We start from the raw sequence: 15019 nt of genomic DNA on the forward strand, positions 1-15019 counted from the left end.
ATAATCCTGTGATCTTGTTTCACTACTGACTGTAAACAGTGCCCTGCGTTAAACCCATCTATACCCATGCAAATCCACAGTGTTTCAGTGTTGCTACTGTAACTAGGGTCATTAAAATGCCCTGGGACAAAATAACTTCCTTTACATTTCAGCTTATCCTACCAACACTGGCCAGTAATCACAGACTAATTATTGTTCTATCAATCTTTTCAATATATTTTAAAACATGTGCACCTCAGCCGAATCCTGTTATTTTTTTAATCATTTTATAAAGCCCTTTATTTCTCCTTTAATTTTCTTATGTTACGTTGAAGAACACCACAGTGCTCTGTTTAAGATAAGAGGTAAGATCTTAATAATAATCTTAATAGGCTGGCCATGCTAAAAGTAGTGGGGATTTCAGATAGAAAGAAAAATGAGTTCTTTTTAATGGGGACACCCTGCTGGTGGAGTGGCTGACCCCAGAGCTGCCTGTCACGAAGCCTACACGCTGCACTCCCGGCAGGGCTAAGGGGGGAGTGGAGTAGCATTCGCCCTAGACTTTCCCTGGACACTAGAAAGTCTAACTCACATACGAGCTTCTCAGTTCTGTCTTTGGTCTGAGCTCTGTCTGTCTTTTACCACTGAGCACCGGATAGTTTCAAATTTACATGGGAAACACCTTAAGCTGCAAGAACCCCTGTTCACTCAGAGCCAATCTAATGTACAGAAAACCAGCAAGAAAACCTTTTCCTAGATCCTGGCCCATATTTCATCAATACCTAGAGCCTTTAGACAATCTAAGGGTCCTGTCAGAGGTACGCACTTGGACAGCAGGATGACGCAGTTCTGGGCTCGCCGGCCATCGATGACGGACAGCTCCTTCACCTTACGGGTGGTCAGATAGAGGTCATCCATGGAGCCTGATTCCTTCTGCAGAGGGTGACACACAAGACAGAGGGCAGTGAAGCACCACTGCACCAGGCGGCGGGATCCTGGCACAGCGGGCTCATGTATCTGCTGGATCGGAGGATGAATTCAGTCACACAATTAAGGGTTACAGTGGTGATCTACTCCTGTGCACGTTTACCCCAGCCAACCTGTCTGGCATTTCTGCACAATTCCCATGATGTCACCATGCACTTACTCATTTTGTCACCACGCTTTCTGGAGCTGTACTCTGTTCACCACAGAAGGTATTTTTCACAGTGCGGGAACTGAATAAAGGGACTGGTTTGTTACCGCACCTGCCCTATTCAGCACTCACTGGCAATACTGTGTGGACACTAGACTGTCAAAGCACAACCTGACTGAGAATGAACCAATTAACCAATCAAGTAATTCATACATTAATTAAGCAGTTAATAGCACTTTTCAACTCAAGGGCTCTCAAAGTGCTTTAGGTGTAGGAAGGGACCCACTTCATCCATAACGGAAGTGCAGCACTAACCTGGGTAACAGCAGACATGGTGTGCCAACAGCCCCACTGTACCCCAGATCAGGGGAAGGAGTGAGAAACTATGGTAGCAGGTGAATTAAGAGGGAACTGTACAGAGTTCTGTCTAGAGACTGTGGCGGGGGTGACTGTGCAAGACCAGAGTGGATTTTATCCAAGACACTGGAATTAACACTCCTCCTCTTATAGACAGTGCCATGGTACCACTAGTGACCAGGTGGTCAGGTCCGTTCTTGGTTTAATATCTCATCCAAAGGATATTTCCTCCTCCAGCACAATGTCCAGTCACCATACTGGGTCATTGGTTTTGGAAATTATGATCCAGTAAGAAGAGCACCATCTACTGGTCCACCAACACCAATGACTTTCTCTGCCCTCAGGAACATTTGCACCTATCAATGCCTTACATTTCATTATTAACTTGTCTGACTGACTGTTCCTGTGGCACGGTGCTGATGTTACTTACAGCAGCTGGTCTTGGCAGTCTGAGCCCAGGTTGGAAAATAAACAACTAATCAAAGCGGAGCTGATTAAGACAGCAAGTGCAGACGCATCATGAGCATTTAGGCCCAGACTGCTTGAGCATTGAGATGAACTACTGTACACTGAACTGCAATGCACTCAAATTGGCACAACCTGTCATCCAGACTAGGAAGAATCATCAGGCAATATGACCATAACAAGGTAAATGGGTTAATGCACTGATGTACTCTGCTGAAAAGGATTGTAAGTACTTATGAAATGTCTTCTGTGATGCTCTGTGCAAAAGCCTTTGCACAAATTGAATTTAAATTGACAGCATATACTGCTTCATTTTCTGTTAGATACACTGCTTTATGAAAGTATTCAGACACTTGCACAGTTTCAACATTTTGGTGCTTCAAAGCTTTCAGTAATGACATTTTGAAGTAGTAAATAATGTCACTTACACAACACACTCCAAACTAAAACTGAAATAAGCAGTTAACAAATATTAAATCAAAATGGAAATGTCCTGACTCCATAAGTATTCAAACATTTTGCAGAGCAATTCTAAATTAATTTATGTGCAGAAAATTAAATTATTGAGCCACACAGGCTGCTTCTGTGTGCAATAAAAGAAGTTCTTATGATTTTAGAATAAATACACCTGTCTCTGTAAGGTCAGCCAGACAAGTAGATTCAACCTTTTAAAGATCAAGGAGATCAAGAAGACTCTTAACATCTGTATAAGTCGATCATTAAGAAGTGGAAGGCACCCAGACAGCCTGGATCAGCCTGTCTCTACACACTGAGCAGCAGGAGGAAACTGGTGAGGGACAACACTGTGAGACCAACAGAGGCTTTGAAAGAGCTACAGAGTTCAGTGGCTGAGATGGGAGAAAATGTCCAGGAGTCAACAATATCCTGCACACTCCACAAAAGTGAATTGTATGGAACTGAAAAAAACCTCCAGTTCACTACAAACATGGTAAAAGATTTGGATGCAGATCCGACAGAATTTGATTTTTTTGGTCTGAATGCAAAGTATGATACAAACACAAACACAACACAGTGCATCACTCATTCAACACTGTCATTCAACATCCCTCCTGTCAAGCATGGTGGTGGCAGCAGTCTGTTCTAGTCCTGACACTCATCAGCAGGCACTGGGAAGCTTGTCAAGACTGATGAGAACATAGTGTAGGTGGAGCAAAGTACTGGCAAATACTAGAGGAAACCTGCTTCAGACATAAAACCAGGACAAGAATTCACCTTTCAGCAGAAAAATAATCCAACAAGCATAAGGCCAAATCCACCCTGGAGTGGCTTAAGGATAAGAAATTAAATGTCCTTGAGTGGCCCAGTCCAGACTCGAATCCTATGGAGAATCTGTGGAAAGACTTGAAAACTGTTGTCCATAAGCAGTTCCCTTGAACCTTAAACAAATCTGCCAGTAGAATTGGAGTGAGTTATGCCAAGTCAGTGTGTACAGCTGGTAGAGATCTACCCAAAAAGACTTGAGGCTGTATTGCTGGCAGAGCTGCTTCTACCAAATATTGCGTTAACAGGTTTGAATACTCATGCAATCAGCATAAAGTTTACTCTCTTTAGTTTTTGCTGACATATTTTGTACCTTATCTTGCCCTGAAGTCTTCAGTTTGAGCATTCAGGTTTTGACTGAAATGTTAAAATAAAAAGGATATGTGCACGATTTAGTAGCTCACAAAATGGGACACCATAGGAAGGGTCTGAATACTTCTGCAATGAACTACATATATATGTACTGTATATGTCATAGTTAACACACACAGTTGAAAACATCTGAAAATCTTTTCTAAAATATGATATAAGAGGGTGTTTGTACATTAAATCAGTGAGGTCTTCTGGAATGAATTCAATATTTCTAAAGTCATTCTGTATCAGACTGCATTTCCATCATATTCATTTTGGTTGATTAAAATGCATGTTTGCACACACACTACTCAAAGTCAGGACTTTCCAGTCCTGGTTCTGTAGGGCCAGTGCATTTCATAGCAGGTTTGCTAGGCATCTTTCACAGAGCAGCACTTGAACTGCTCGGAGAAGCTGTTCAATTTGGCCAATCAAACCAGTAATCATCTGATTTAGCTCTTTAGGAGCTGAACTGGAATGAAACTCTCTGACCCTCCATGACCAGTATGGCACAGCCCTGCCCTGTGCACACAGCAGTAGCACGGCCCCTGGGGGTGAATACACAGCAGGAGCACGCCCCCTAGGGGTGACCAGTGCACTTCGCTTCACTCACCTGCTTGAAGGAGGGGTTAGTGACCACGTCCTGCCCGGCAGCCGCAGGCGCAGAGAAGACAAAATTAAAACACATGCAGAAATTAATACCTTCAGCAGCCAAGACTATGAGAGCAGGAGATCAGATATCTACTCAACGCAGGCTGATTCCAGCCTCCTGACCAGCTCATGCAAACAAGGAGGCACTTTAACAGGGGATAGCTCGGGTGAGGCCAGCCACTCACCATGAAAAGCAAAATAAAATCATTTCTCTCTTCTCTGCAAGGGAGACATGCACTGAAATGCAATGGACAAGTTTCTTTTTTGAACTTGCCTCACTCAGGCCATGTTTGTGGATGCCTAACTCTGGGACTGACTGTACAGTGAGAATCAGTATCAACAACAGCAACAGAGTGCAGGGGTAGCAGCTCTTACATGTATTTTTGTACATCCCATTTATACCATTTCAGGATGCTGATTAAAGCTGGTTGCTACTTTATAGAAAAAAAAATATCTGTGCTCTGGAATCAACCAGATACATTCCAGCAATGTCCTACACTGACAGGCTGAAGGAACTGAGTCTCTTTAGTCTTGAACAGAGAAAACAGTGAGGAGAGCTGAAACATATTCAAAATCCTCAAGGACAGAATGAACTGTGAGGACACAGGTAGAAACATTTAAAACTGAGAAGAGGAGGCATATTTCTACCCAAAGAGTAACTGAAAGGGAGTCAGGGTAAGGAGGCTTGAGAAACAAGCTACCCAGGCATGTTGGTGAAGCTGATACACTGGCTGCTTTCAAGAAAAGGCTTGTTGGTATCCCTGCATCAATTAGCTACTAAAAAAACAAACAAGATAAATGAGCCAAATGGCCTCTTCTTGTGTGTAACATATCCTCTGAAGTCCCAGCAGCCTAGTGACACAAAATAAATTTGTCAATGTGTGCTCTGGAGAACACTGGTCCTGTACAGAACAGTCCCTTGATTGCTGCTGATACAATTCTGGGAGCCAGTCAGGAGGCTGTGAGCCCAATTGCACTACAGTTTCTACACCATGCTTCAGCATGACAGCAACTGGGAAAGCCGCGACAGAAAGACACAGCTACTAATGCTAGCCATCAGCCAGGCTTTAGGCTAAAGGTTATATTCCATTCAAGTTTATCTCAAATTATATCACGGCCCAGTTTTCTACTGCTCTCAGAGGGCAGGGTTATAAAAATTGCTGATGTGCCTTCAAACAATGAAAGCAATTAGGACTGCAAGGCTTATTCTGAAGAAGAGGCAAGCGATCAGTTTTATCAAAGCCATTCTACTGTACATGTGAATTCCTTCTACAACTCCAAACAAGAGTCTGCTGTAGATGACCTCACACCGTCCCCGGCTGCAGACACCTGTACCTGCTGTCTTGGGTAGGGGGAGTCAGACCCCTGTACCTGCTGTCTTGGGTAGGTGGGGAGAGATTCTTAGACCTGCCGTCTCAGAGATGCGGAGACAAGACTCCTAGACCTGTCTCAAGTAGGTGCAGGCAGACTCCTAGACCTGCTGTCTCAGGGAGGCAGTGACAGACCCCAGTACCTGCTGTCTCTGGTAGGCTGAGAACATCTTCTCAATGTCCTTGAGATCCAGGACCTTGAAGGCTCGCATGTCGTCGATCCTGTGCCAGATAGTACCGCTGATCTTGTTCTGAGAGGAGAAAGAACAAGCCAGGAATCAGAGGACCTGCGGCAGCGTCCCACTCCACTCATTTTTCTTAGGACCCCTTCCTTATGATTTCCCCACCACATTGCCCACATTGTATAACATGAAATAATACAGTTATGTTGAGAAGATATGACTAGCTTTTTATAGTCACAGATAATTTGGTGAAAAAAATAGTTTAGGAAAGTGGTGGAAGCTCTCCAATGCAGAGGGAGCTGTGAAATGTGTCCCTAGGGTCTTTTAGATGAGCCAGGATCTGCTGTCCTCACAGTGGATCAGTGGTAAATGACCGAGAGGATCATGAATAGATGAGCCATTGACCAATGGGACTGGACGGCCTCCAAACACTATCTGCTGCAGGTTCCAATAGCAAGGTTCTCATCCAGATGGCAACAGCCAATTTTTCTTTTACACACAGCGAAGGTGATGTCACCCAACAACCTCGACTGTAACCTTTGGGTTTTGTTTCTTTCTCTTATTTTTAGAATCTCACTCTGAACTCTGACTTTGGCTGTCAACAAACCCATTGTGAGTGCCTGGGAATAAGGGAGAGAAGAGGCTGGGCTTCTGGACGGGAATGTTGTGGGCTCAAATCCCAGGGAGACACTGCTGTAGCACCCTTGCGTAAAAAGTGCTTTACCCGAACTGTCCTGGTAAAGAAATGCTCACGGGCAGTGAGTGACAGTGAGCTCACCAGTCACAGTCTGGTCTTCAGCATACTGATGCCACAAAGATGCTGCTCTTTTGATAAACAGGGGATCTTCCTCAAGTGTTTTTTCTTCTTGGTTCTTATCAGGTGTGACATTCAAGAGGTTACATTGCCTCATCACCTGTCCTCAATTAGCTCCCTCCCCAATGAGGTGATTACAGTAGGTGCTTATGCAACTGTCCGAGCATATCATAGTCGATCTCGAATTAACAATTAATCAAAATGACATCAAGGAATTGTAATCAATATTCCAAATCAGTATACTGTACTTTATATTCTTAAAACACATGCACTCATATTGATATTTTTCTTGATGCTCAGTGAGAAATAAAAGTAAGTGATCAATTTAATTACAGTAAATTATACCAATCCCGATCAGGTGAAACACAAAGACTTGTGACCTCTTTGAAAGGGTGGCTGATTTTTCCTGGACACAATGCCAGTAAATCCCTCTGTCCACCACGTGACGAACTCACCTCGCTCAGCTTGGACCAGTTGAAGGACTTGAGGGGGTGTGAGGGCTGGGGGATGTTCTTGTTGTGAAGGATGCTGGTGGTCGTGCCCAGCGCCGGGGGGGCAGGTAGTACTGGGAAGCCGGGGGGTAGCGGGACCCCGGAGCAGAAGAAGGGAGGAGCTCCCGGAGGAGGGGGAGGGCCCCCTGGAGGCGGGGGGGGAGGAGGAGGCGGGGGCGGGCAGGAGAAAGGCAGGGGAGGCGGGGGAGGAGGGAAGTCGCCCATCAGGGGAGGAGGAGGAGCCAAGGGGTCGCCAGGGGGAGGAGGAGGGGGAAAAGGAATACTGCCGCCCTGCTGGTGAAAAAGAGAGATGTGTTAATGAGTATGTCAGAGGTAACAAATCATCAGAGGTTATTCAACACAAAGGAGCTGAGCAGAAATCTAAAAACCTCAACAAAACGTGTGAGTGAAGCGATATGTGAAAAAGTATATTTTAATTATTTATTAGAAGTATATTCAAATGCAGTAGTGAGGCCATTTTAAATTGTGTGCAGGACAAACTCTTAATGTTTTCTTGCAAAGGGATAAGAGGCACTGATGCCTCTACAGAGGAGAAATGATTAAGTAAATAAATACATGAATAGAAGGATAACTGCAAAGTCCGCAAATGAAGAAAGACACCCCGACTCATAAACGGGCAGAAGGTGCCATGCTGTGCCTGGTGTCCAGGCCCTCTCACCGACAGGTGGTTGATGCGGGAGGACAGGTCCAGCATCTGCTCCCTGGTGGCCCGCAGCTCCACGCCCTCCCTCTGCAGCTTGTCCTTCATCTTGTTCAGTGTCCGCATCATGTCCTCCTTCTCCTGCGTCTTGGTTTCACACTCCCGCTCTTTCCTCTCCAGCCGGCCCAGGAGTTCTGCATGCTCTGAGGGGAAAGCAGCAGAGACACATGCAAGAATCAGCATCCACTACACACTTGATCTACCGTACGCTTGATCTTAGCCAAAAGGCCGAGAACACCCCAGTCCACCTCACACTAGCCTCAACACCCCAGTCCACCTCACACTGGCCTCAACATCCCAGTCCACCTCACACTAGCCTCAACATCCCAGTCCACACTCACACTAGCCTCAACACCCCAGTCCACATTCACACTAGCCTCAACACCCCAGTCCACACTCACACTAGACTCAACACCCCAGTCCACATTCATTCTAGCCTCAACATCACAGTCCACCTCACACTAGCGTCAACATCCCAGTACACACTCACACTAGCCTCAACACCCCAGTCCACCTCACACTAGCCTCAACACCCCAGTCCACACTCACACTAGCCTCAACACCCCAGTCCACATTCACACTAGCCTCAACACCCCAGTCCACACTCACACTAGCCTCAACACCCCAGTCCACATTCACACTAGCCTCAACATCCCAGTCCACACTCACACTAGCCTCAACACCCCAGTCCACCTCACACTAGCCTCAACACCCCAGTCCACATTCACACTAGCCTCAACATCCCAGTCCACACTCACACTAGCCTCAACATCCCAGTCCACACTCACACTAGCCTCAACACCCCAGTCCACACTCACACTAGCCTCAACATCCCAGTCCACCTCACACTAGCCTCAACATCCCAGTACACACTCACACTAGCCTCAACACCCCAGTCCACCTCACACTAGCCTCAACATCCCAGTCCACACTCACACTAGCCTCAACACCCCAGTCCACCTCACACTAGCCTTAACATCCCAGTCCACACTCACATTAGCCTCAACACCCCAGTCCACATTCACACTAGCCTCAACACCCCAGTCCACACTCACACTAGCCTCAACACCCCAGTCCACACTCACACTAGCCTCAACATCCCAGTCCACCTCACACTAGCCTCAACACCCCAGTCCACATTCACACTAGCCTCAACACCCCAGTCCACACTCACACTAGCCTCAACACCCCAGTACACACTCACACTAGCCTCAACATCCCAGTCCACCTCACACTAGCCTCAACATCCCAGTCCACACTCACACTAGCCTCAACATCCCAGTACATACTCACACTAGCCTCAACACCCCAGTACACACTCACACTAGCCTCAACATCCCAGTACACACTCACACTAGCCTCAACATCCCAGTACACACTCACACTAGCCTCAACATCCCAGTACACACTCACACTAGCCTCAACACCCCAGTCCACCTCACACTAGCCTCAACATCCCAGTCCACACTCACACTAGCCTCAACATCCCAGTACACACTCACACTAGCCTCAACACCCCAGTCCACCTCACACTAGCCTCAACATCCCAGTCCACACTCACACTAGCCTCAACATCCCAGTACATACTCACACTAGCCTCAACACCCCAGTACACACTCACACTAGCCTCAACATCCCAGTACACACTCACACTAGCCTCAACATCCCAGTACACACTCACAGTAGCCTCAACACCCCAGTCCATCTCACACTAGCCTCAACATCCCAGTCCACTCACACTAGCCTCAACATCCCAGTACACACTCACACTAGCCTCAACATCCCAGTCCACCTCACACTAGCCTCAACATCCCAGTCCACACTCACACTAGCCTCAACATCCCAGTATACACTTACAGTAGCCTCAACATCCCAGTCCACCTCACACTAGCCTCAACATCCCAGTCCACACTCACACTAGCCTCAACATCCCAGTCCACCTCACACTAGCCTCAACATCCCACTACATACTTACAGTAGCCTCAACATCCCAGTCCACCTCACACTAGCCTCAAAATCCCAGTCCACACTCACACTAGCCTCAACATCCCAGTCCACCTCACACTAGCCTCAACATCCCAGTCCACCTCACACTAGCCTCAACATCCCAGTACACCTCACACTAGCCTCAACATCCCAGTACACACTCACAGTAGCCTCAACATCCCAGTCCACACTCACACTAGCCTCAACATCCCAGTCCACACTCACACTAGCCTCAACACCCCAGTCCACACTCACACTAGCCTCAACATCCCAGTCCACCTCACACTAGCCTCAACATCCCAGTACACACTCACACTAGCCTCAACACCCCAGTCCACCTCACACTAGCCTCAACATCCCAGTCCACACTCACACTAGCCTCAACATCCCAGTCCTTCTCACACTAGCCTTAACATCCCAGTCCACACTCACACTAACCTCAACATCCCAGTCCACCTCACACTAGCCTCAACATCCCAGTCCACACTCACACTAGCCTCAACATCCCAGTCCTTCTCACACTAGCCTTAACATCCCAGTACACACTCACACTAGCCTCAACATCCCAGTCCACACTCACACTAGCCTCAACATCCCAGTACACACTCACACTAGCCTCAACATCCCAGTCCACCTCACACTAGCCTCAACATCCCAGTATACACTTACAGTAGCCTCAACATCCCAGTCCACCTCACACTAGCCTCAACATCCCAGTCCACACTCACACTAGCCTCAACATCCCAGTCCACCTCACACTAGCCTCAACATCACAGTACATACTTACAGTAGCCTCAACATCCCAGTCCACCTCACACTAGCCTCAACATCCCAGTCCACACTCACACTAGCCTCAACATCCCAGTCCACCTCACACTAGCCTCAACATCCCAGTCCACCTCACACTAGCCTCAACATCCCAGTCCACACTCACACTAACCTCAACATCCCAGTCCACCTCACACTAGCCTCAACATCCCAGTCCACCTCACACTAGCCTCAACATCCCAGTACATACTTACAGTAGCCTCAACATCCCAGTCCACCTCACACTAGCCTCAACATCCCAGTCCACACTCACACTAGCCTCAACATCCCAGTACACACTTACAGTAGCCTCAACATCCCAGTCCACACTCACACTAGCCTCAACATCCCAGTCCACACTCACACTAGCCTCAACACCCCAGTCCACACTCACACTAGCCTCAACATCCCAGTCCACCTCACACTAGCCTCAACATCCCAGTACACACTCACACTAGCCTCAACACCCCAGTCCACCTCACACTAGCCTCAACATCCCAGTCCACACTCACACTAGCCTCAACATCCCAGTCCTTCTCACACTAGCCTTAACATCCCAGTCCACACTCACACTAACCTCAACATCCCAGTCCACCTCACACTAGCCTTAACATCCCAGTACACACTCACACTAGCCTCAACATCCCAGTCCACCTCACACTAGCCTCAACATCCCAGTCCACACTCACACTAGCCTCAACATCCCAGTCCTTCTCACACTAGCCTTAACATCCCAGTACACACTCACACTAGCCTCAACATCCCAGTCCACACTCACACTAGCCTCAACATCCCAGTCCACACTCACACTAGCCTCAACATCCCAGTCCACCTCACACTAGCCTCAACATCCCAGTCCACACTCACACTAGCCTCAACATCCCAGTATACACTTACAGTAGCCTCAACATCCCAGTCCACCTCACACTAGCCTCAACATCCCAGTCCACACTCACACTAGCCTCAACATCCCAGTCCACCTCACACTAGCCTCAACATCCCAGTACATACTTACAGTAGCCTCAACATCCCAGTCCACCTCACACTAGCCTCAACATCCCAGTCCACACTCACACTAGCCTCAACATCCCAGTCCACCTCACACTAGCCTCAACATCCCAGTCCACCTCACACTAGCCTCAACATCCCAGTCCACACTCACACTAACCTCAACATCCCAGTCCACCTCACACTAGCCTCAACATCCCAGTCCACCTCACACTAGCCTCAACATCCCAGTACATACTTACAGTAGCCTCAACATCCCAGTCCACCTCACACTAGCCTCAACATCCCAGTCCACACTCACACTAGCCTCAACATCCCAGTCCACCTCACACTAGCCTCAACATCCCAGTCCACCTCACACTAGCCTCAACATCCCAGTCCACACTCACACTAACCTCAACATCCCAGTCCACCTCACACTAGCATCAACATCCCAGTCCACACTCACACTAACCTCAACATCCCAGTCCACCTCACACTAGCCTCAACATCCCAGTCCACACTCACACTAGCCTCAACACCCCAGTCCACCTCACACTAGCCTCAACATCCCAGTCAACACTCACACTAGCCTCAACATCCCAGTACACACTCACACTAGCCTCATCATCTCAGTACACACTCACAGTAGCCTCAACACCCCAGTCCATCTCACACTAGCCTCAACATCCCAGTCCACTCACACTAGCCTCAACATCCCAGTACACACTCACACTAGCCTCAACATCCCAGTCCACACTCACACTAGCCTCAACATCCCAGTCCACCTCACACTAGCCTCAACATCCCAGTACATACTTACAGTAGCCTCAACATCCCAGTCCACCTCACACTAGCCTCAACATCCCAGTCCACACTCACACTAGCCTAAACATCCCAGTCCACCTCACACTAGCCTTAACATCCCAGTCCACCTCACACTAACCTCAACATCCCAGTCCACCTCACACTAGCCTCAACATCCCAGTCCACACTCACACTAGCCTCAACATCCCAGTCCACCTCACACTAGCCTCAACATCCCAGTCCACACTCACACTAGCCTCAACATCCCAGTCCACCTCACACTAGCCTCAACATCCCAGTCAACCTCACACTAGCCTCAACATCCCAGTACACACTTACAGTAGCCTCAACATCCCAGTCCACCTCACACTAGCCTCAACATTCCAGTACACACTCACACTAGCCTCAACATCCCAGTACACACTCACAGTAGCCTCAACACCCCAGTCCACCTCACACTAGCCTCAACATCCCAGTACACACTCACACTGAGCTCCACATCCCATTACACACTCACACTAACCACACTAACCGCAAAAGCACAGTATACACTCACACTAACCTCAACATCCCAGTACATACTCACACTGACCTCAACATATGCAGTATAGTAGTACATACTCACATTGAGCTCAATATCACTGAACACACTCACACTGAGCTCATTTCAACTGATTTAACTTTTTTCACCTTGTTACTGTTCAAACTCCAGTCACTGAGGAACCCACTACAGGAGATACAGAAAATGCTTTAAGCATAAACTGCTTTTAAAACCTGCAATGTATGCAACAACTTTACCAGCTTCAGGAAAATAGTTAAATTCAGCCTTGGGGTGCAGAGGGCTCGAAACCCAGGGGGTACAGCAAGTACCCATGCCTTACTGGAGTGTGTAGCACTGGAAATATCAGTTCCCACTAAGCAGACACTAAGTAGCTCAGTAGACAGTGCATGCTCTTCAAGCCACACTGCAGAGTGTTGGCCAACAGGTCAGTTACCTTTCCTGAATTTCTCTGCCTGGTCTCTCCACTGCTTGACTTCATTTTCATTCACTAGCCTGTGAAAGAAATTTGAAAGCATTAGAGAGACCGACAAACCTTCCTTCAGCAGCGCATTTTCATCAAAGTGAATGTAGAGTTGTGTGGTGGCTCTGTGGCTAAGGATTTGTGCCTGTGGCTGGAAGGTTGCCAGTTCGTATCCTGTGGCCAGAAGAGGAATCCTACTCCGTTGGGCTCCTGAGCAAGGCCCTTAACCCCAACTGCTCCAGGGGTGCCGTATAAATGGCTGACCCTGCCCTCTGACCCCAAGCTTCTCTCCCTGTCTGTGTGTCTCAAGGAGAACATTGGGGTATGTGAAAAGACAAATTCCTAATACAAGAAATTGTATATGGCCACTAAAGTGATCTTATCTTATGTACTGAAAACATCAGCCCATTTAGACCTCTTCCCAGTGAAAATTCTGATTTGCTGGTGAAATCTGGATGCAGCCTGCATGTTGGAATGATGTGTTTAAACTTCATTTGTTGTCAAAATTGTATTTCTAAGCCTGTCAACTGGTCAAAGCATACAATAAATGATTATATTAAGAGATGTAGCTCAACAACCACCGTCAGGAAGAATGCGTGTTTGTGCTCAAATGTTATACAAAAGTTCCTCACCATTTTCAAACGTCAACTAAACTCCAATAATTGTTTTTTCAAAACTACATTTACCTGTTAACAAATATTTCTTTTATCCATTCTCATGTTGGCATGTTGTATCCTGCTACATTTACACTATTAATCATCTTAATCAATGTTATCATCTTTTTTGATCTTCACTGATCACTGTTAATCAATGTTAATATCTTCACTTACCAAGACAGGGTTAAGAGAGTCAACTGCTTGTTTTATTTAAGCACATTTAATAAACAGGACTGCTATATATTTACTATACATGGAAAAGCACAATTATTACACAGTGCTTGTTTGTTAGTGCCAAAGCTAATGGTAATCAAGGCAAAGTTCATACCAGTCAAATACAGAGCTGCAATGTTCCTTGATAAAGTTCCTTGAGGATACTCTGAATGAAAGGATCTATAAAAGGATCAAATTGATTGATTCACAGATTCCTGAGCTCTTAAATCTTCTGGAGTTAAACCCAAATCCAGTTTTGTCTGATGGCCTTTAGTTAGATGGCAACAATAAGAGAAGCTCCATGCAATTTGGAGTATGATCTGATTCTGAAAGACTAGGAAGAGACAGTAAAGATAATGATTGCACGGTTTCCTGATGCAATAATATCTGTGGCAGGAAATGTTGACTGAGCCATGTGACTGTGTTGTTTACAGGGCTTTAAAGCAGACAGAATTGGAGCACTGCTCATTTCCCACAGAAACATAGCCTCAAAAACATGAGTCTAATTAAAACAATATTCTGACTGTAACTATACCCTTCTCTCATAATGAACTATTTCTTTTTTTATTGTACAATCCTATTATTTTATTTAAAACTCTTCATAGACGCTGCAGGAATGGCTCAGTGTGCCACAAAGTATACATGAGATAATTTCTTCAGAGCTGTAAACTGTCAGAAACTGTCAGGGTTCTTGCTGATTGTGCTTCATCTTCATAAGAAATAGTGCCATGCTGTATATATTAC

General features: G+C 46.7%; 1 protein-coding gene across 4 annotated transcripts in view; it reads right to left on the reverse strand.

Annotated features, from left to right (window-relative positions):
- Positions 1-15019, reverse strand: part of daam2 (dishevelled associated activator of morphogenesis 2) — a 146575-nt gene that overhangs the window by 25232 nt on the left and 106324 nt on the right. For 2 of the 4 annotated variants that reach the window (XM_088626070.1, XM_088626069.1), the window contains exons 12-17: positions 13380-13438; positions 7756-7940; positions 7041-7370; positions 5733-5840; positions 4182-4211; positions 806-912 (exon numbers count right to left, since the gene is read on the reverse strand). In XM_088626070.1, coding sequence (XP_088482196.1) covers positions 806-912; positions 4182-4211; positions 5733-5840; positions 7041-7370; positions 7756-7940; positions 13380-13438 — 819 coding nt within the window. The remainder of the gene's footprint in view (positions 1-805; positions 913-4181; positions 4212-5732; positions 5841-7040; positions 7371-7755; positions 7941-13379; positions 13439-15019) is intronic. The other 2 variants (XM_088626071.1, XM_088626073.1) reach the window with 2 other exon arrangements.

The sequence above is a fragment of the Lepisosteus platostomus genome, chromosome 3 (genome assembly GCF_059453375.1).
Source record: "Lepisosteus platostomus isolate fLepPlt1 chromosome 3, fLepPlt1.hap1, whole genome shotgun sequence".
In the NCBI taxonomy this organism is placed as follows: Eukaryota; Metazoa; Chordata; class Actinopteri; order Semionotiformes; family Lepisosteidae; genus Lepisosteus; species Lepisosteus platostomus.